The sequence below is a fragment of the Grammomys surdaster genome, unplaced genomic scaffold (assembly GCF_004785775.1).
Source record: "Grammomys surdaster isolate TR1022 unplaced genomic scaffold, NIH_TR_1.0 334, whole genome shotgun sequence".
Taxonomy (NCBI): Eukaryota; Metazoa; Chordata; class Mammalia; order Rodentia; family Muridae; genus Grammomys; species Grammomys surdaster.
Window position 1 is genome coordinate 2,790,088 of NW_021604753.1, and position 20,943 is coordinate 2,811,030.

A 20,943-nucleotide genomic window follows, 5' to 3' on the forward strand; every position below is an offset into this window, starting at 1 on the left:
GAGAGTGTGCATGGGCAAACAGAAAGGTCCAGATGTGGAGATCCAGGAGATCTATACGTAAGTTTCTATGTATTTCTATGATAATGGATTTCCAAGTAGAAATGGCATCCTGGGATGCTGTTAAAGGGGCCTGTAACTTCTCTGGGAGACAGTCACTCTCCATCTGCCATCACCACTATGGGCTCAGGGTTTGTTGCACATTGGTGTCTGAAGGAAATACTAATTTTCACCCAAAGGCTAGTGAGGAAGAAAGGTGTAATTTTTATACTATCCAAGTGTAGATCCCTGAATGTGATATGGAAACAGAAAGCCTGGCCTCTGCCCACCTCCCTCCTGCTATCAGAGGTAGGAATGAGATGGCTAGAGCTCAGAAAGCAAATACAACAGCCAGTCGGGAAAAGGAAGAGCACTGGCCTCTGATGATCATGGAGTCTCACCCTAGCCCCCTCTGCCAACCCAGTCAGGGCACCAGCCCAACCCCCCACCTGCTGACCTAGTCATAGAACATCTATCTTGTTAAACAATTGTGTGTGTGTGTGTGTGTGTGTGTGTGTGTGTGTGTCTGTGTCTGTGTGTGTGTCTGTGTCTGTATATGTGTGTGTGTGTGTCTGTGTCTGTGTCTGTGTGTAGGTAGGCAATATGGGCCATTCACACCCACCCTTCATTGCTGTGTCTCTAATACTTTATCCTGGAGCTGGAGCTGGAAATGACTTGCACCATCTGGTCATTAGACTATATCATCAGCAAAACTGATTTGTCCAGAGTCACAAGTAAAGTCAGCTAGAAGAATCTCTTACTGCTGGTAGCACACAGAAGGTAGCTTAGAAACCACAGAAGGCACAGAAGGTTCCTTGTATTTTTTAGCAGACACACCCCCAAGCACCACAATCTGGCCACAGTCTGGAAGCCTACAGTGATACCACAATCAGGTACACAGAAAGTAAACACTCACTAACTTCATGCCTGCTTGCAATGTCCACACCTGTCTAGGATAAGCACTGCTGGCACACATGCCAGCCTCAGAGAATACTCACGGATTGTCATGGACTCAGGCACTGAGGCAGAAGGCAACAAGCTACTCAGAGGACTTCCTCGGCCTGGAGAACCGGCTTCCCTACTGGGAGAAAGTAGACAGAAGGAAGTTACACTCATCCCAAAACACGACTTCACACACAACACTCACAGGCAAAATATTACCCCAGGAATCTACTGGAAAAACAATGCAGCTGCCTTGACGGATGACTGAAATTTACTGGTAACTCTGAAATCAATTCAAACACCCTTTGTAAGCTGCTCATTAATGAGGGAAAAGTTAGAGCCACTCAATGGGGATGTCTGCAGCTAGGGTAAGGAAGAAACCACTGCCTTCCTCTTCCAATTGTGAACACACGACCTTTCAGTGGTCTATATTGTCACATTCTTGTGGTTTATATTATCACTTTTCCTAGTTAGAATAGCCCCTGGGTCCATGTCCCTAGTGCAAGTGCCCCACATGTTATATAAGCTTCACTCAGACAAGCGTGGAACATAACTATCCAGTGTCAACTAGTCAACAGCATTTGTTTCTGATAGTCTCTCATGGATCCCAGGCTAGAACTTGCTATGTGGCTAAAGATGATTTTGAACTTCTGATCCTTCTGTCTTCGCTTCCCAAGCACCATACTCAGTTTTATATGGTGCTAGGGATCAAACCTAGAGCTCTATGCATGTGAGGCAAGCACTCTCCTACAGCTGAGCTACATCTCTTTTAGATTCTAAACCAGATGCCTTTAAATGAGGACAGACATGGAACCAGGCTATGCATTAATCAGTGGATATAGAAATGTCATGACAACAGGCTCCAGCATCCCCCTGTAAGCAGGGCTGGTGCTCTAAGAGGCTTAGAGAGCATAATGACTGTTTGCAGGTAACTGGACTGTGTGCATACCTACAATCAATTTCTAATATAAACGATAGCACTGGTTTGTCCATAAGCAGCAGAGAGACCCCGTGGCTGGGGCTCGCATTCCTTGATCACTGTTGCATTTGGAAAAGGCTCAAAAACATAACAAGAAAGGAGTCAGGGTTCTGGAAGGGTGCAGTGAGGGTCCTGGAAGGGTGCAGTGACACCACCCTTTATGAGACTGGGCTCAGTAGTATCAGGCCCTTCATGGTGTGTCATTTTCAGAATCCTGTCTGTTCTGGGTGACATAATACCAAGCAAAGTGTGGGCCAGCAAGGACCCCCTTACCTTGAAGCTAAGTCGAGCACACAGATGGATAACTTCAAGACAAAATTGTGAAGAAATTGAAAATTGTGAAGAGAGAGGAAGAGATAATAGCAACAGAGATGAGGTGATGTTCGGGAGACCAGAGCAATGTCCCCTGTGAGCAACAGTGACACTGACAGAGACCAGAGCAATGTCCCCTGTGAGCAACAGTGACACTGACAGAGACCAGAGCAATGTCCCCTGTGAGCAACAGCGACACTGACAGAAACCAGAGCAATGTCCCCTGTGAGCAACAGTGACACTGACAACTTAGATTTCCTTTTTTTTTTTTTATGTGAAAGAGAAAAGCTTCTGCACTTACAAGCTGCCAGGCAATACACTAATCACGTACAGCTAGTACCTCTTCACCCTTGGCCTAGACATCATTTAACACTAGGGCTGATAAGCACCACTATCAACTACTATCAAACTTTAACTAGGAAGGCTGGGGTGGAGGTACTCAGTATGGCGGCAGGGCTGTGGCGAGGACAGGGGCATGCAAATGAGGTTTGATGGCTGCTGACTCTTCTCTGTGTGCTGAGAATGGAACCCTGAGCTTTTTGCACATTGTACGTGTGCTCTGCCACTGAGGGGCCACCCAGCTAGGATGCTGTCTTATAAAGTAGTTTGACTGGGTGAATGGTCACCCATGACCCCAACAGCTGTGCATCTGAGCACAAGCATGAGGTCAGGCCTCAGTCTTCAACTCCAACACGTACCACCGATCTTCAAATGAGAATAAAAGGCAGAGACATAAACAGCACATCCCAGTCCACTGATGGGCTTGGTGTCCTGATACTGACCTGTAGCGAATGCCAGGCTCTGGGATTATGTGGTCCTCTGTTTCTGTTCCATTCTCCAGACTTCCCACAGGGGCATCTGCAGAAACAGAGAGAGGGTGAGGCTTTATTTTCAACACCATTTCTCCTTACCATGTGCCCAGCTGGTCTACTGGCTCCCTTTAAACTCTTCCCACCCACACACAGACTTCATCTGCTACCCATTTCTTCTTAGAAGGCATCATTGAGACTCAGCACTAGTTGCTACATGTGCCTTTTTTTTAAAAACCCTGAAGCAAGGGAAGTTATTCCCAAAGTCCATAATCTAGGGCCCACAGCAGAAGCAGGGTTGTTAGACTAGTTCCTCATGCTTGCAGTGGACACTAGAGGGCAGCAGCACCTCAGCATTGACGAAGTCTGACACTTTCTACTAGACAAAAGCCACTAAGCATTTGGGGAAGGAAGTGAGACCATGAATCTCTAGAACAAACAGGCAAAGAATGTTTCTAATTGTTGCAGATGCATGCTCAGGCCTCCTTCCAGGAAAAAAGTGCAGACCTGGAGATCTGGGGCTGGATGTCCAGGAAGACTGTATCACTCAGGGGAACCCTTGCTCATTCAGGCAAAGGAGCCACAGAGGCAGAACAATCCTCTGGGCCTCTCTTAGGCTTAAGGGAAATGAGCCTGGAGGAGATAAATCCTTTCTCACCTTTGGCTGCACATTCCAGGCAACCCCCACTGGCTCCAGTACCCCAAGGGCACTTCAAGCCTGGTTTCCATCCCAGGACTGTGAGGCATCAGATGAGAAACCAAGTGACTACTTCTCCCCTTCTTGCTACCTAGCAGTGAGGCTAAAGGGTGCAGATGCTACTGGCATCTGCAGGGCCCCACTGTCAACTCCAGTCCAGCCACGCAGCCTCTCTATGCCTTGCTTCCCGTTTTGTTGTGCTTTGCTCTGCTCTGTTTGGAGACAGGGTCTCCCTATGTAACCCAGGCTGGCCTCTAACTCAACCTTTTCTTGCCTCAGCCTTCTGATTGCTGGAATTACAAACATGTGCCTATCATACTTGTCTGGCCTACTGTACAACATTTTAACAATTATTTGACATAATTAAATTTTATATTGTGGTTTTGAGACAAGATTTCACCCTGTAGCTTGCAAATTTGTAACAATCCTGCCTCCACCTCCTGAGGCCTGGGATTACATATGTGAGCCATCAATTGCTCTTTGACCCCTGTGACTTTGAATAATCCTATAAGTCTAGTGTATACTCTTACCTCTCAAGATGATAACTCCCAAACTCCCTCATTTGGCTGAAACCTCAGCCCTAAATCCTGGCTCATCGTTTCTGGCTATCAGGAAGTTCTACTGAGACCTCAGCAGCCTCCTGCATTTTTAAAACCCCTGAACCTTATAATCCTATTTCCTTTTGGACTCTTAGCTCAGAGGCACCTGCCGTCCACTCACCACAGAGCCAGGTGAATCAGCTAAGGTTACAGTTCCTGGCAAAGGCTTATGGTTTGTTTAATCCTTAGTTCATGGTGCCACAATAGGACTGTAAGAGGCAGGACCTGGTTCCCTGGAGGATGTGGCCTTGAAGAATCAGATCCTGGGACCCAGGTCCCTTCCTATCTCTCTACGTTTCCTGGCCACCATAAGGTAAGCAGCTTCCTCCATCGTGCATTCCCAAACATGATGCTTTGCCTCACCACAAGACAGTGCAGCAGCTGAACATGGAACGAGACCTCTAAGCTTGTGAGCCAAAATAAACCTTTCCTCCCTATAAGCTGACATCCCAAGTATTTTGTTACAGTGGCAGGAACTGACAAACACAATATCCAAAATCTCCAGTGTCACTAAATTATCCCTCACTCTGCTCATATGCTAATTTCTGATTAGAAGGCTCAGTGTCTTGTAAGGATCCCTCAGCAGGAGGCTACCTCAGCTCAGTCATCTTCAATGCTGAAATTCAGTCACAACTGACAGAGTCCAATACCATGCATGGCTGGAATAAAGGTCATTCCAGATACAGCACTGACTTGGCCCCTCTGTGTGGCATACACACGGCCAGCACTGAGGTGGGCCAGATGCACTGGCACACAGAACATAAACAACAGCCACTGGCATCTTTTATTCTATGTATGGTGGTGGGAGAGAACACAGGAGCTGGGAAGATGCTCTACCATTGGGCTCTACCCCCAGTCTGTATTATCTTAACTTCACAGAAGAAGACACAAAGCCCAAGGACTGACCTGACTTAGCAGGATCCTGGAGTTTGTAAGTGAAGCATCTGTTGAGCACTGGGCTGATCCCTCCTCACGTCAGCAGGCAGGCTCACTAAACTGACCTGAAGTACGTTTGTCCCTCTGACCGCCTGGCTCTCCTGCCTCAGCACCTCTGTCTGCCCTGTGTCCTGTGTGGCCATCATTCTCCCAACACTTCACATCCTTGCCCTGCAGCATCTCTTCACTGTCTACAACCATCCGCTCATCCACTCAGCAGGAGTTTACCTACAGTCCCAACTGGGTGCTCAGAACTGACCGGTCTCAAACGAAGGGTAACACTAGAAGACAGGCATGGCCTTGTACTTGTGAACCTCACAGACTAGAAAGGACAGGCACTGTCTAGTTATACACAGATCTGTCTCTGCACAATATCTCCATCAGAAAAATGAAGACAGCTTTTCAGGGTTATACAGTATGGGACATGAAACCTGACCTGTCCAAGAAGGGAGAAATTTTTTTAAAAAAAGGCATTTTTTAAAAAGTGTTATTTGTCAAGAAAGCTTTGTGTTCTAGTTCCAGAACTCAGAAGGCAGAGGCAGGAGGACTGCCACAAGTTAAGGTCAGCCTGGTCTACATGAGTTTGAGGCCAGCCATGGATATATAGCAAGACTATGTCTCAAAAAGAAAAAGGAAAAAAAAAAATGAGGACATCTAAGCTACAACCTGAGGGATGACTGGGAATACAGAAGGTGGGAGAGCGAGTGAGAAACAGAAGCAGGTGGATAAGAGATGAGAGGGGTGAGGCTCCACTGCTTGGAGGTGGCTTAATGGCTACAGTAACAACAGCAAACTAGCCCAAGTGCAGAGGGAGTGCCAGAGCATGGGAATGATGAAATTTGACTGTTCTCTGTATTTGCTCTAGCTGATAAAAGAAGAACAGATAGAAATGGGCAAAAGGAGCCGGTGCAGGCTTGTTGAGAAGCCATTTTGTAACAGTCCTGGCAAGAAGTAACAGATAAACTAGGGATACATTCGGAAGACACATTATACATTTTTCCCAAGCATTCGGGAGACACATTCTATACATTTTTCCTTCACACTGGTAATTAAAAAAAACAGCCTCAAGTCATGGCCATTAGCATAAACTGTAATCCCAGCCACTTGAGGGGGCAGGAAGACAGCTAGTTGAAAAGCAACATAAGTAGCCTTAGAGAAACAATGTCTCAGAATAAAAACTACTAGACTTACAAAATGGCTCAATATATAAAGGCATGTGTTGTCAAGCCTGATGATCTCAGTGTGACCCCCGGAAAGAAAGAAGTGACTCCCAAAAGTTGTCCTCTGATCTCTGCACATGCAATGACACATCTCCACACACTCACACTCAAAATACATAAACAAGTAAATGTAATTGTAAAAGATTTGACTATGGGGCTGAAGAGATGGGTCAGTGAGTGGTTAAGAGCCCTTGCTGTTCTTCCAGAGGACCTACATTCAGCTCACAACACCCACATCTAGTGGCTCACGATTAATTGCCTATAATTCCAGTGCCAGGAGACCTAATGCCCTCTTCTGGCCACCATGGGCACTTACACTATACGCCTTATTTATGGTGGATGATAGGAACTCTCAGCTTCCTTCTCTGATTGTCATGCATGCCTGATGCCATGCCTCCTACTGTGATGGTCTCTTAACTCTTTGGAGCTAGAAGCCAGAATAAATTCATTTTTTTAATAAATTGCTTTTGGTCATTGTGTTTATCACAGCAACAGAGAATGAGCTAATATACTCCTCAACTTAACAAGCAGCCACTGAAGCTAGAAATAAGGACAAAGAAGGTAAGAATGTTAGATCCGAGGGGATGAAGTAAGACCAGATGAACTGAAGAATGCTCTCAGATTAGCTGTACATCTCTGAAGCCATCACCAAATAGGCAAACACAGAAGGAGAATGAACACACAGAAAGAGAAGCACACATAGAAAGAGAAGCACACACAGAAAGAGAAGCACACACAGAAAGAGAAGCACACACAGAAAGAGAAGCACACACAGAAAGAGAAGCACACACAGAAAGAGAAGCACACACAGAAAGAGAAGCACAGGTGCTGGGTGGGGCCTCTACAGAGTTCAGGTGGCTTCTCCCATCTCCTAAGGTGCAAAATAATGGTCACTGGTTATGGTTAACTTTGATGTGACCAAGTTTAGCAACAAATCGTTAGGGGCAGGTGAGTCTCCTAGGGTCTTGTCAACCAGTTTACCCCAAGGCATTCTGCTGCAGCATCTATAACACTCCAGTTCTAAAGGAAATCTCTAAGCTACTTCTTAATTTTGAATGTCCACAAGCCATGCTTGCCCTGAGCCTCAGATCTTCTAGTTCCTACCTATTCCTACCTGTACAGATAAGTCAAAAACCCCTCTGGTTCTTGGAACAGAAGCTCTTATTGGAGAAGATAGGACACACTCACCTGATGCACCATAGGAGCCCACTCCACTGACAGGGAAGAGGACATCGGCGTCCGCATCAGCATCTCCATGAAGCACCTGCAGTGGGGCCCAGCCATGTACCTGGGGGAGGCTGGCGCTCCCATCCAGTGTCCTATGGAGAAAGAACACATCTGCATGACAGGACCTCCACACATACCACAGCATTGGGGCTCCTCAAGTCCCCAGGCCTAGATGGGGCTAAAATCAGGACCACAGAACTCAGAAAGGACCCTTTAAGTACTCATTTATGAGAGCTTGCTGAGTATCTCCTAAAAGCAAGTACTGTGTTCATCACAAGGGCAAAGAGCCAACAAATGGTTATTATGTGCTCTTGGAGCTTATAGTCTGCAAGAGGACACAGACATCAATCATGTCACCCTGTAAGAAAGTGGAAGGCTGAGCTCTGGCAGAGGTGTGATTTTGCCAGCTGCAGATAGCTTCTGCAACTGTGTGATGTTTGGAATTCTAGGAACTTTTTAGAGGCCCCTGAGAGGTGAGGTCGTTTGTTAGTGGGTTGTCAGTTAGATGTTGGTTGCTGTAGACTGTTGCTGGTTGTTGTTGATCACAGTTTGTTAGGTAGTTGTGTGTAGAGAAGAAACAACAAGAAGAAGAAATTAGATATCCTGATTGCTAAGATCAAACTTGCCTCAAGGAACTCGATGCCCCTTTCCTGATCAGCAGGAAGTAGTCTAATTGTAGATAATATTGCCCCCTTTCAGACCCCTGACTTTATTCAGGGATCTCATTCCTTCCCTCTCTGTTAGAGATTGGTTTTAATGTTTTGATTTAATGGGGAACCTGTGTGTCCAAAGGTTGAAGGTCCTTGTCCTCAATTGGTTTTTTATCGATCACTAAAGATGTCAGCAGCCAATGGCTGGGCAAAGGGAGACAGGAATTGTGTGGGCTAGGGCACTGGAAAGAGGATAAGAGACAGAAAATCGCCATGACTCAGGGAAGAAGGATGGGACGTAGGAGCTACAGGAGGGAAAGCCAACCAGTCATGTGAGAATGTGGGTGGGTGGCCGGCCATTGGCCGTTTCCCCGATTGGCCTGGGGTAACAGGGGAAGGTTTAGGAGTGCCCAAACTTTGAGCTAGCCAAAGGCATTGAATTAACTGGTGTGTGTGTGTGTGTGTGTGTGTGTGTGTGTGTGTGTGTGTGTGGTGTTCCATTCGTGAATCCAGATAGCAATGTAGTTAAAATTATCATCACACCTCTCTATCCTTCTTTCTCTCCTATCTAGTGTGAGGAGGCTGAAAGGAAGGAAGAAACAGCGTAGAAAAGGATGGAAGAAAGAAGGACCCCAAAACTAGCAAACTACAGCTACAGTACACCTATAATCCCAGCACTGGAAGGGTGAGGCTGGCAAGCACTCACGAGTTCTTTGTGTAGCTCAACCTATCACCAACTTGGGGTCTTGCTTTGGTTTGATTCTGTTGGGGAGGAAGGATGTAGATTTTTGGTTTTACCAAGAGTTTTGGGTTTTTTACTTCTTTGCTTGAGACAGGGTCTAAGGTGTCCCAGGCGGGTGGAGAATGCTGTAAGGATGGCCTTGACCTTCTGACCCTCTTACAGTGCACTGAGAACACGAGGAAGCTCAACAGATCAACATCACACCTACTACTACAACAAGTAAGGAAAGGGGAAGGGGGAAATCAAATTATGTAATTTAAACTTTTAAAGAGCCGTGTCTTTGCCTGTGTGTATGTCTGTGCACCATGTGCATACAGTACCCACAGAGGTCAGAAGGTGTCAGATCCCCTGGAACTAAAGTTACAGACCATTGCTGTTAGGTCCAAAGTGGGTTCCCTAAAATGACAGTCTGGGATCAGTTCGGGCTGCACTCTGACCAGGTAAACAGAAGGGCTGCTAGTAGATAAACAAAGCCCTAAAAGCAGAGCCTCAGAATCTGTGAGGCAGGTTTCTGCTTGTCAGAGAGTCTCTACTGCCCTCCTCTGTCCCTGCAGGCATCTAGTTCCCTATCAACACATACTTGCAACACATCAAAATCCCCTCCTAGTTCCCAGGCTGTCCTGACCCACAGGAACCCCCACCCTAACTACCAGGTTCCCTCTCAACCCTTCTCTTAAAAAACTGGTGATACTTTCCCAGTCTTTTGCTATGCACTAAGCCCCCCCAGAGATAGCCATAGCAAATTGAACTTTCCCAAATAAAGCTTTCTTTCTAGCCATGGAGCAGTTCAGTTCAGTGGTTTTACTGTGCCCTCATAGCTCTGAGCTGCCAAGTGAGTGCTGGAAACTGAAGTTGGGTCCTCTAGAAGAGCAGCCAGTGTTCTTTACCAGCAAGTCATCTATCTCCTCAGCCCCAACTTATGTACCTTAGCAGAGTCTGGTGGTACACACCTAAAATTCTGGCACTCGGGAGACTGCCTAGACTAGGCAATATAACAAGGCCCTGTTTCACAAACTTGTGGTTCAGTGGTGCAGTGTTTACATGTACAAAGCTCTAGGTTTAATCTGCAGCACCACAAAGAGAGAGAAAGACCCCAACCACAGGCATGGTGGCTCATATCTGTAATTCCTATGCTTGTGAGGTCGAGGAAGGGGGGGCTGTGATGAGTTCAAGGCCAACCTGGACTACATGGGGAGACCCTGTCTCAAAACATTATCACCGGCTGATCATATACAACAGTACCCAGACTGAGACCTCCAAAGCAAACCACAATGGAGTCCGGCCTCCTGCCTGCATCAGCCTCTATATGCATCCTTTCTTTATTTTAGGGCACAGGTCAAGACATTTTTTTCTGTAAACATCTTAGACTGTGTGGCACACTCTTATAGGTGGTGTTTCTTTCAAGTCCTTAAAATCCAACAACCAAATCTGGCTGGGGCTAGCATTGGGTGGGTGTTATAAGCATAGTAAAAATGCCTTTTAGACAAGTAAGCATAGCTTAGTTGGGAATCCAACCCAACTAACCCAAGGCTGCACCTAATAACCAGAACCCAGTGACATTACTCACTCAAGATAACCTGACACAGTCCTAAAGCCCCATGACACCCACTGCATGGTACATAAGCAGAGACCAAGAACAATGTTCTTCTTTGCACATCTGGAGAGACACCACCTTGATCTACCTTGTGGCTGGAGAGTCTCCTTCGGGATCCTGACCCTCAAATCAGAGACTTCTGTTATAAGTGGGACCTGACCTTCAGAAAAGATATGTCGCACAGGTGAACAACCTTGGGAAGACAGGTTCAGGTCGTTAGGAATTTAGAGTCTGAACCTTGTGTGATGACTCAGCATGATGACTAAGAGACAGTTTCCTGAGTCCACGCATCTCAGGAACAAGTTTCATCTTGCTGGCAAGGCTAAAACCGAGTTCATGTTCGCAGGCCCCAGAACCAACTCCTATCCTGCTTCTTCAGATGTTTCATGTTTATATGTTAACCAGTAAAGGACATACAGAGGGAAGCTGTTGTTATCCCACTATCTACACTAAAGCATGCAAAGAGCAAACATACTGCCTGTCTTGACTTAATTGACTGTGTGCAGCTTGCCCACGCCTTTGTTCTCTCATCATTCTGAATTCTGGACCAGAGTCCAGGAGGGGACCTGACTGCCAAAGCTGACTCAAGGACCCTGAAACCAGGTGACCAGGTAAGGCTCATCGACCTACTTTAACTTCTTTGTTTAACCCCTTGTGTCAAAATATAATTAGTCAATGCAACAGAGCATTCTGCTCCGTCTCACTTTCTGTTCCCACCCTCTAAAAATGTTGTAATCTCCCTTCAGGGTTGAGATTCAGATCCTGCAAACCGGCCGCCTCCCTGTGTCACAGAAAATAAAGCTTTTATTTTTAAGCTTCTGTCTCGGAAGTGAATTTCTTGGCTTCCACCTTGAACCCAACGTAATAATGTACAACTTTTGTTATTCTGACTATGAATATCTACCTTCTTGCTCATGACAAGAAACCCAGGGATTGGTCCTAACAGACTCTTACAAGTGAATCATTTGCTTCCTTCCATGACCAGCACAAGCACATTTAGACAGCGGGGCAGAGGTGAAAAAGGGATAGCTCCTGCCTCAGTCCTGGCCACTGACCCTCTGCCCCAAGTTTTAGGTAAAAATGGCTATGCCTCTAGGCTATTGGAACTATCCTCTACTGACTCTGATGCAGCAGGTGGTTGCCAGGCTGCTCCCAAAAAAGGCAAGCCAAATGACGTGTCCAAAATTGAGTCTTAGCCCAACTCAACCTGGACTATAGGTTTTCTAGAAGTTAGCCAGCATTCTTCAGGAACTTGTAAAGCTCGTTCTACCAAAAGTGGCTACTTCCTTACCTCAGCAAAAGGGGATCTGTGGTTCTTCAATTAACTTACAGTGCCATCAGCATTTCAAGTCCATGCTAACAACCTAGTTGCCTCCTCCCCTAGGTTCCTCACCCATCTCATGACCTGGCTCTTCTCTAGGCTCCTCTTCCTGCTTTCTTGCTCTGATCTCTCTATCCTCCACCCCTTGCTCTTCTCCTCTCTCTTACAAATAGCTACCCATATCCAGTTTACCTCTCTCTCTCTCTCTGTTTTGAACTCGTCCAGGTGCCTCTGATGGTTCTCTCCCTCATATCTACAATGATAACCTTTCTCTTAACTATACCATGGAGTGGTCATGTTATCAGTTCATATAGTGGCATGCAGTTTATAGTAGCATGCAGGCAGGGCATGTTCTCAGAGAGGGGAGCAGTACTGGCCAGTCTGTGGGAGTTAAAGTTAGATGTTTAAGTTTAAATTACTGTGTTTAAGAGATCTATAAAACAAAAATTCAAATCCCATCTAGCCAAGAACAGACAACTTCCTGGAATGCTGGGGGCTGTTGTCCATGTAAGCAGACAAGCCATGACTTTTCACTTTTATAAACAAGGTTGGTTGCCCCAACTATACAGGACATGCTTGACCCTGTATAAGAGTCACATATACATACAGACCCTGTAGGAGGAGTTACATAGGCAGGAAGGACATCAGGATGTATGTTTGCCAACAACTTGACAAAGGCAGGACGTGCACAGCCGTGTTGGTTTTGCCTTCATAAGCACCAGGCTAACATAATTCATGGCCATTCTCTGGGAATCCCAGGAATGGCCCTGGCCAGTGTCCATTGTCCTAGCCAGTATTTAATAAAGCTTGCTTCAAACTTGGCCTTATTCTTGCCTGGTGGGATGAACAAATCTTAGCTCCGAACATTCACTACCTCTTTGGGGATGTGGACTTTTCTTCTTGTTTCTCAGATAACTCTGGACATTTCCTAGCAGCCTGTGTGAGTCAGAGTAAGGCCAGAGCCACGAAGGTTGAGGTGCCAAACCCAAGAGAAAGTAGCCCTCAAGGACCACTGTCTCAGTTGACACCTGGATTGGCTTTAAAAAGTCAACAAAATGGCTCAGCAGATAAAGGCCCTTGCTGTCAAGCCTGATGAACCGAGTCTGACCCATATGATGAAAGGAGAGAACTGTCTTTACAAATGTCTTCACACACATGTACACATATATATATATATACACATGTACATACACACACACACACATGTACAAGCACACATGCACAGCAGACACACACACAAATAATATAAAAAAGATTTAAAATTGGCTTAAAAATAACAGAAAATATTGTTTATCATTAAAACAAAATACTTGTTTCAAAATCTAGACAATGTTAAAAATAAAGTCCAAGCACAGCTAGGTGAAAGGGTTTCCTAGGTAGCCAGCATTCATGGTAATACTGGATAAAGGGAAGTGGTTAAAGGACCAGCAAAGAATGCCCAAATGTGTGCCACTAGATCACCCCGACAACAGGCAAGCATCAGGTCTACAGTGGTGGCCATTTCTCCTCGCTTACATGATCACAGTGACAGTGCACATAAACTTTCTACATCTTTCCCATTCAACATTACTGTACAAGTTCATCTCCATACTACCAGACAAGCTCACTCATCACATAAGATGTTCACAGTGAACATTCTGGTGTACTCTTTTATTTCTAGCACTCAAAGGCAGGAGCAGGAAGATCTCTGGGAATTTAAGGCCAGCCTGGTCTATTATCAGCCTGTCCTATTCCAGGAAAGCCAGGGCTACAGAAAACTGAGCTCAATCCCTAATATTGCAAAAACAAACTGACAGAAGAAAATTGCCCAAGGGCCTCTCCTCACCCCAAAATAAATTAATTGATTAATTAATTAATTACACAAAACCAGTTCTAAGAACAAAACAGTGTTAGGATTCTATGCTCTGCACACATGAGGACAAACTCCTTGGCAGGGTCATGCCTGGTACATATTCAGGTCAGACCAGGTGTTCTGCTTCTCTGAACAGGACTTTGGAATCTTGCTGCTCAGCTCTTCCTGAGTTAAGACAATGTCCTCAGGGCAGATTCTCCACCCAGGTTCAAATATTTTGTTAACCATCTTACACACACAACACCCCCCAACCCCCAATATCAGCAACCCCCATGCACAGCCTTCATGCCTGCCTGTGCAAGTGTCTGCTCGGGCCTGGAATTGGGGCCGTGGAGCTAGCCTGGTCCTTGTACTGGACAGGCCTCAGCTACAGCTCAGGGCACTCTTGCTGTAGACTCCTAGCAGGTATGAGGAGCTTAGTCACTAGGTGATGGACATGGCTCATGCTTGTACCTCTGCGTTACCCCAACATCCTCCAAACTCACTTCTTTACTGGTGTCAGAGCACAACTCTCCTTGCCATAATTAAGCTTAAGCTATTGCCTATCTCGAAGAAAAACAAAAAGCCAAGCCAATGTTTGTGATAGATACTGGATAAAGAGGGATCTGCTACCAAAGAAATGAGTAAATTACCAACAAACAGAGAAAGCCCAAATTTGGACCACCAGACCATCCGAAGAACAAGCAAGCATCAGATTTTGCCAGAAGCAATAGCAAGCCTAGCTGAGCCCCCTAGCCTGGCCACACTCCCCAACATGACTGCTGTGTGCAGACTCTAGACCCCTCCTGTGATGATGAGCTTAACCCAAAAGCCAAGTATTACTCAATAAGCCACTCATCACTGCTCAGCTCCTCCCCAGGTTGCTCTGCAGACTCTTCAATCAAGATGCCCCTGTACACTGGTGAGAGGTTGTCCATGGTCAATGGAGGCCCAGGCTCCCAAGGTCACCCAACACTGCTTTGTGCCTTTTACACATCACAATGCCAGCAGCCACCCTTTCTTACAAGGTGGTCTCCCCCTCCAGGCTGCACACCACTGGCACCAAGGGTAAGAAGAGAGATGCCCGGATTTCAGGCATTGACTCACACAACCCATCATCTTCAAAGCCACAGAATGCAGCGGCATTCCAAGGGCACTCAGAACTAAAGGCAGTTTCAATAAATATTTGTGGCAACTTGGTTGGGAAACTTTATCAGATAGTTAGTAGAACACTATGCTGGAAGTTGCTGTGAGGATATTTTTTAAAAGATTAACATTTGCATCAGTAGAGTGTTAGTTAAAAGATTGTCCTGTGGTCCTCAGCCAAACAACAGAGGCTGTAATACAAAAACACCAACCTCTCCAGAGAAAGACAGAGTTCCACCAGCAAACTGTCTCTGGATTTGAACTGTGACTCCCCCTGCCAGTCTACCTACAGAGTTAAACTCATCACACTCCACAATCCCAAGTGTCAATTATCCAAATCAAGAAGAAGAAAATTCAGAACAAGACAGGGATAGAGATACATACCAGAATCTCAGCCCAGGCCAAGCTGGGCTACATGACACCTTGTCTCAGAATAAACAAACAAACAAACACAAACAAAGAGACTGTGACATACAGGCAGAGTTAAAGTGGTGAAGGAACACACAACACTAGTTATTTCACAGAATTATGACTAAAACAAGAGGGCTCAGACTTCGTTCCTGGGCTCAAACCATCCATAGTCTGTGGATATGAATACTGCTGCTGGGAAATGACTTGAACAAATAGTTGGGTGTAGAAAATAGCCTTATACAGATGACATTCTAGAGGCAAGATGATGTATCTAAGGCTAGCCTGAGCTACATCCAGAGACCCTACCCCAAAACAACAATAAAAGCAAACAACATAAATAATCAACAGTGACAGAAGCATTTAGCAAGAGAGGGTTCTGCAGACACAGAACCAATGAGAGGGATTCCATGAGGTCCTGCTTCGTGAGACTGCATGCTGGGTGTCCTACAGGCTCTAGTGTGGGAGCTGAAATCCAGGAGCCTTCCTTAGCGCTGTGCTTCTGAGAAGTAGGAGAACTGTGTGGTCCAAGTCCATGGACAGGAGAACACTAGCACCTCAGCTCACACTGTCAGACGTGAACGAAGCTGTTCCCACCTCCCTCAGATCCCTCTGCTCATGTCAGGTTCTGGCTAACAGGAAAGCCCTATCATTAGTAAATCCACACAAACACTGATCTCAGCCTGAATACTCTCCCAGACTCCAGAAACAAGAATTTAACCTGGGAATCTCACGCTTCTGCAAAGGTGATCATTATATAAAACAACTGAATTATGTAATAACATGAAAAATAATGCCGGGCAGTGGTGGCGCACGCCTTTGATCCCAGCACTTAGGAGGCAGAGGCAGGTTGATTTCTGAGTTCGAGGCTAGCCTGGTCTACAGAGTGAGTTCCAGGACAGCCAGGGCTACACAGAGAAACCCTGTCTCAAAAAAACCAAAAAAAAAAAAAAAGAAAAGAAAGAAAGAAAGAAAAGAAAAATAGTAAGTTCTGGGAGGCAGTGTATGTGGACCCAACTCCCAGCATGGCCAACCTCTTTGCCAAATCTCAACTGTGAAATTTTCTTTCCTCTGAAGCTTGCAGCATGGGGCGCATGACAGACGAGCACAGGCGGATGGCCAGTGCACGTGTCACACTTTTAGATGTACTTACTTTATGTGTGTGGATGTTTTGCCTGCATGTGTGCATGTGTATCACATGCATGGTACCCACAGAGACCAGAAGAAAGGGAGCATCAGATCCCCTGGGAGTAGCCTTACAGATGACTGTGGCTCACTGTGTAGGGACTGGGAATCAAATGTGGGTCCTCTGCAAGAGCAACAAGTCTGATTAACGCTGAGTACTCTCTCCAGCCCCAAAAACTTTGTAAAACTTTGTCTCCAATGAAATAAAAAAAGTTAACATTATACAAACATGAACATCAGAAGCACAGCACTGGAGGCCCCCTGTGGATGTTAAGGACACCATGGCATCTCAGTCCCACAGAAGGACACTTTCACATCTGTTCATGACACACTTTACCAGGAAGAATCATGAAGTCAGCCATGATTAGCACCACGTACTCAGAGCTGAAAAGAAACAGTACTTAACTGGCTAGTGCATCTGTAAAGAGTGGGAGTATACAGAACCGTGAACAACAGCCAGCAGCAGTAGCAGCTTGTCTGTGTGACATCATTCAGTGTGCTAGTACATGTGTGACACCACACAGTGTGCCAGTACGTTTGTAACATCACTCAGTATGCCAGTACATGTGGGATATCACTCTGCACCCGTACATGCGTGTGTGACTCCACTCACTGTGCTGGTATGTGCGTCAAATGCCTCAGACATTGTGTGGTTTGGCTCTTTCCTCTGCGAACCAGACAGAAGTGATGCCCACTAACCCGAAGTAGTGCCACACTGGCTGAAGGTCACTGGTGTAGTGCTGCTCTCAGCATTTCCTTGCTTTTTTTTTTTTTAGACAGTCTCATGTGAGCCAGGGTGCTGATCTTGAACTTCTGTTCCTCCTGCCTGCCTCCCTGCCCCAGTGCTGATGGGAGCTATGTGCCAGCACACACACGGGGTGTGTGGTGTCCCAGCACACCCAGCTTAGGAAGTGCCGGAGCACAAACCCAGAACTCTGTGCATACCAGTCAAGCTCTTTACTGATGGAGCCATGTCGCCAACCCTGCCAAGGTCTTAGGTTGTCTTTGTTACACAAGACAATTATCTTTTCTCAGGCCAGCAGTTCTCAACCTGTGTGGATCATGACCCTCTGGGGGGTTGAACAACAGTTTCACAGAGATCATCAAAGATCATCAGAAAACACAGATATAGCCGGGCGTTGGTGGCACACGCCTTTAATCCCAGCACTTGGGAGGCAGAGGCAGGCAGATTTCTGAGTTTGAGGCCAGCCTGATCTACAGAGTGAGTTCCAGGACAGCCAGGGCTACACAGAAACCCTGTCTCAATAAAACAAAAACAACAACAACAACAAAAAAAAGAAAACAGATATTTACATTATGGTTCATATCAGGAGCAAAATTACGTTTACGAAGTCCCAATGAAAATAAGTTTATGGTCGGGGTCACCACAGCATGAGAAGCTATATTAAAGAGCCACAGCATTAGGAAGGTCGAAAACTAAGGTCTTAGGCTCTGAAGATCTAATCAATGATACCTCTCCAAGCCAAGTCTACTTTCCTCATGAGTTTGTGACAGGTTAGAGACACAGGAAATCCCAGCCTTGTGAAAGCCAAAGCCTTATGTTCAAGCAAAAATTACAAGTACACATTCGGATGCTAATTTTGTATTAAATCCACTTAAATAGACTCCATTTCCTTAGTTCTCATCAGGACAAGGTCAAAAAGATCTAAAGAATGAAAAATGCCTCCAAAGAAATACAACACTTGCACTATTTTTATGTGTATATGTGGTACATGGTCATACGCCCACGTTCACGTGTGCACCCGTGGATGATGCACACATGCCTTGGTGCACCCGTGGAGGTCAGAGTTCAAGCTCATGTGTCCATGCTGTTCTTCTACCACATTTGAGCCAGGATCTTTCTTGTTCTATCTGACTTCAAGCGTCCAGTGGTACCCACCTCCCATCTCTCCCTGAGAGTGCCGGGATAACAGGCGCCTGCTCTGCTGCATCCAGCTGGGATGCTGGGGATCTGGACTCAGGTTGTCAGGCTTGCATGGCCAGGGCTTTACTGACTGAGCCATTTCCCCAGCCCCAAAACTCACTCACTCCACTGGCTTCCCTAGAAAACAGCTCCCTCACCATACAAGGTCACGTGACTCCCTCGTGAAGAGCTCAAGCAGAACTCACCTGTCTGGTGACTCAGCGTGGCCCGTCTGCACCCTCCCTAACGGGTTCCTGTACACTTCCTCCTCGTTCTCATCCACGTCGTCATCAATGCTCTGCACATCAAGCTTCTGGTAGCCCAGCTCCCCATTCAGAGATACAGAATCAATTTTCCATGAGTTGCTGCTCTGGCTCCCGTTGGAATTTGGCCCAAAGGGGCCTTCAAAGGCTGCCATGATGTTGACAGAGGATCGGTCAGAGTTCTCCTCCGAGCTTTCTGCAGTCCCGGGCATCTTTTTTAAAGTGTCCCCAGTGCCCTGTTCCTCATCATCATCATCAAAAGAGACAATGTTGGTCACCTTCTTCCTCCTTCTCCGCTCCCTTTTACATCGGGCATCTGGAAAAGGAAAGCAGTGGGAACAGACGGAAGGAAGGCCGAGCCTCACTCCCGTGGGCAGCAAAACCACTGCCACACCAAGAATAAACCAAAACCAAGTCAGATTCTTTTTCTCCCGTACAATATACTCTGGCTATAATGTCCCTAGCTCCTCCTAGACCTTCCCCACCCACTCAAATCTACACCCTTTCTTTCTCTCTCAGAAACAGGCATATAATAATAAAAGAAAAGAAAATTAATCAGAATAGGACAAAACAAACAAATAGGAAAAGAAGAACCAAAGAATAAGAACAAGAAAGACATATAGATGCGGAGACATACATATTCACACACATACACGCATGCACACGCACGCACACAGAAAACCCATAAATGCAAAAAGAAAAAAACAATATATAAGCAAAACCATTGTAGATTAAAAAAAAAAAACAAAATAGGACATCAAATCCCTTGGAGTTAGAGTTAGGCAGTTATGAGACATGGGTGCTAGGAACCAAACTCAGGTCCTGTAGAAAAGCAGCAAACACTGGGGAGGTCAGAGGCACTAGAGACCAAACCTACAACTGTTATTTTGCTAAAGCTCAAATTGTCAAATATTCCTCTAAATATTTATGTTTACACCCATAGGTTAGTGATGTTTAGAGAACTTCCTTTTTATGCTGAGCAGCGTCTAATGTAACTAACTGGTCACAGTGCTGAGAATAAGCAGCTTCGAGTGCTCAGCCCTAAATGAGCCGCCTGCACCAACCTCAACCCCACCCTACCCCCCAAGGCTCAGAGGACACCACCACAGACAACAGAAATGATGTAAGAGCCAGGAGGTAGGGAGGGATGCTATACAAAGATGTCTGCTGGACTTGACAGGGTTGTCCTGTCAGTGTTTACCTGCTTAAGACCAAGCCAGTCAACACTCCTGCACTGTAGAGGAGAGGACTGGAGGCAGTTGGTGGCGGCTGAGTTAGGGAATGTGAATCTCCTTCAGGGGTGTGTGGCTGCTAAGGCACTCATGCTGGAGGGCTCAGTAGGCAGAAGGGCCTAAGTTGGACCCAGCCCTGGGGTAAGCTGGACATGGAGGTATACACCTGCAACTCCAGCCCTGGAACAGATGGCAGACACAGGCAGATCCCTAGGGTCTTATGGCCAGCCAGTCTAGTCAATCATCGAGCTCCGGGCTCAGATAGAGATTCTGTCTCAAAACAAAGTATACAAAGAGGAAGATGCCCCACACTGACTTCTTGCCTTTGCACCGACATACATGCACACACACACACACACACACACGCACACGCACACAGTATAAATAAACACACATACACAAAGATGACAGACAGATAGAAACAGAGAGGTAAAATAGTATTCCAAAAGTAGGACTGCTGGGTCAGGTTGTGATTCTACTGCTCAGGAGCTAGAAAGATCCAAGTTCAAGACCACCATGGGCTTTGGAGTCACTTCAAAGCCACCCTAACAGTATGATAAGACTTGTCTCAAAAATAAAAATTAAAAAGAACTTAGGATAAATACTTTTTAAAATTGTTTTCAAAGAGATGGCAGTGATGATTACTGCCTCAATGGATTTGGAATGATAGGGATTGGTATTTAACAACAGCAACTCGCTAACAACTCCAAATGTTCCAAGGTGTCATCAACTTCCGGTAAAAATTATCTCAGCTGAACCACTGTCCCCTCTGCTCAGAGATATCCTGTTCTTTTAGGGCACTATCTAAAGAGCATCCCCCCAACACAGGCAAGCCCAAAGCATTCTCTCTGCAGCGTCCTGTGCTTGCACCCCCAACACAGGCAAGCCCA

The 20,943-nt window shown here is 46.0% G+C and overlaps 1 protein-coding gene and 1 long non-coding RNA gene across 5 annotated transcripts in view; one reads left to right on the top strand and one right to left on the bottom strand.

Annotated features, from left to right (window-relative positions):
* The window catches only part of Snx29 (sorting nexin 29), a 386,660-nt gene that overhangs the window by 308,187 nt on the left and 57,530 nt on the right, over positions 1-20,943 (bottom strand). The window contains exons 8-11 of the mRNA XM_028778358.1: positions 18,765-19,137; positions 7,719-7,849; positions 3,052-3,127; positions 1,035-1,114 (exon numbers count right to left, since the gene is read on the bottom strand). Coding sequence (XP_028634191.1) covers positions 1,035-1,114; positions 3,052-3,127; positions 7,719-7,849; positions 18,765-19,137 — 660 coding nt within the window. The remainder of the gene's footprint in view (positions 1-1,034; positions 1,115-3,051; positions 3,128-7,718; positions 7,850-18,764; positions 19,138-20,943) is intronic.
* LOC114630246 lies at positions 8,607-11,562 on the top strand. 4 transcript variants are annotated; one of them, XR_003712798.1, is made up of 5 exons: positions 8,607-8,747; positions 8,980-9,092; positions 9,312-9,368; positions 11,250-11,354; positions 11,490-11,562. It is a non-coding gene; the product is annotated as an uncharacterized LOC114630246 (long non-coding RNA). The 4 variants fall into 4 exon arrangements; XR_003712796.1 differs by having other exon boundaries at positions 8,608-8,751; XR_003712795.1 differs by having other exon boundaries at positions 8,608-8,739.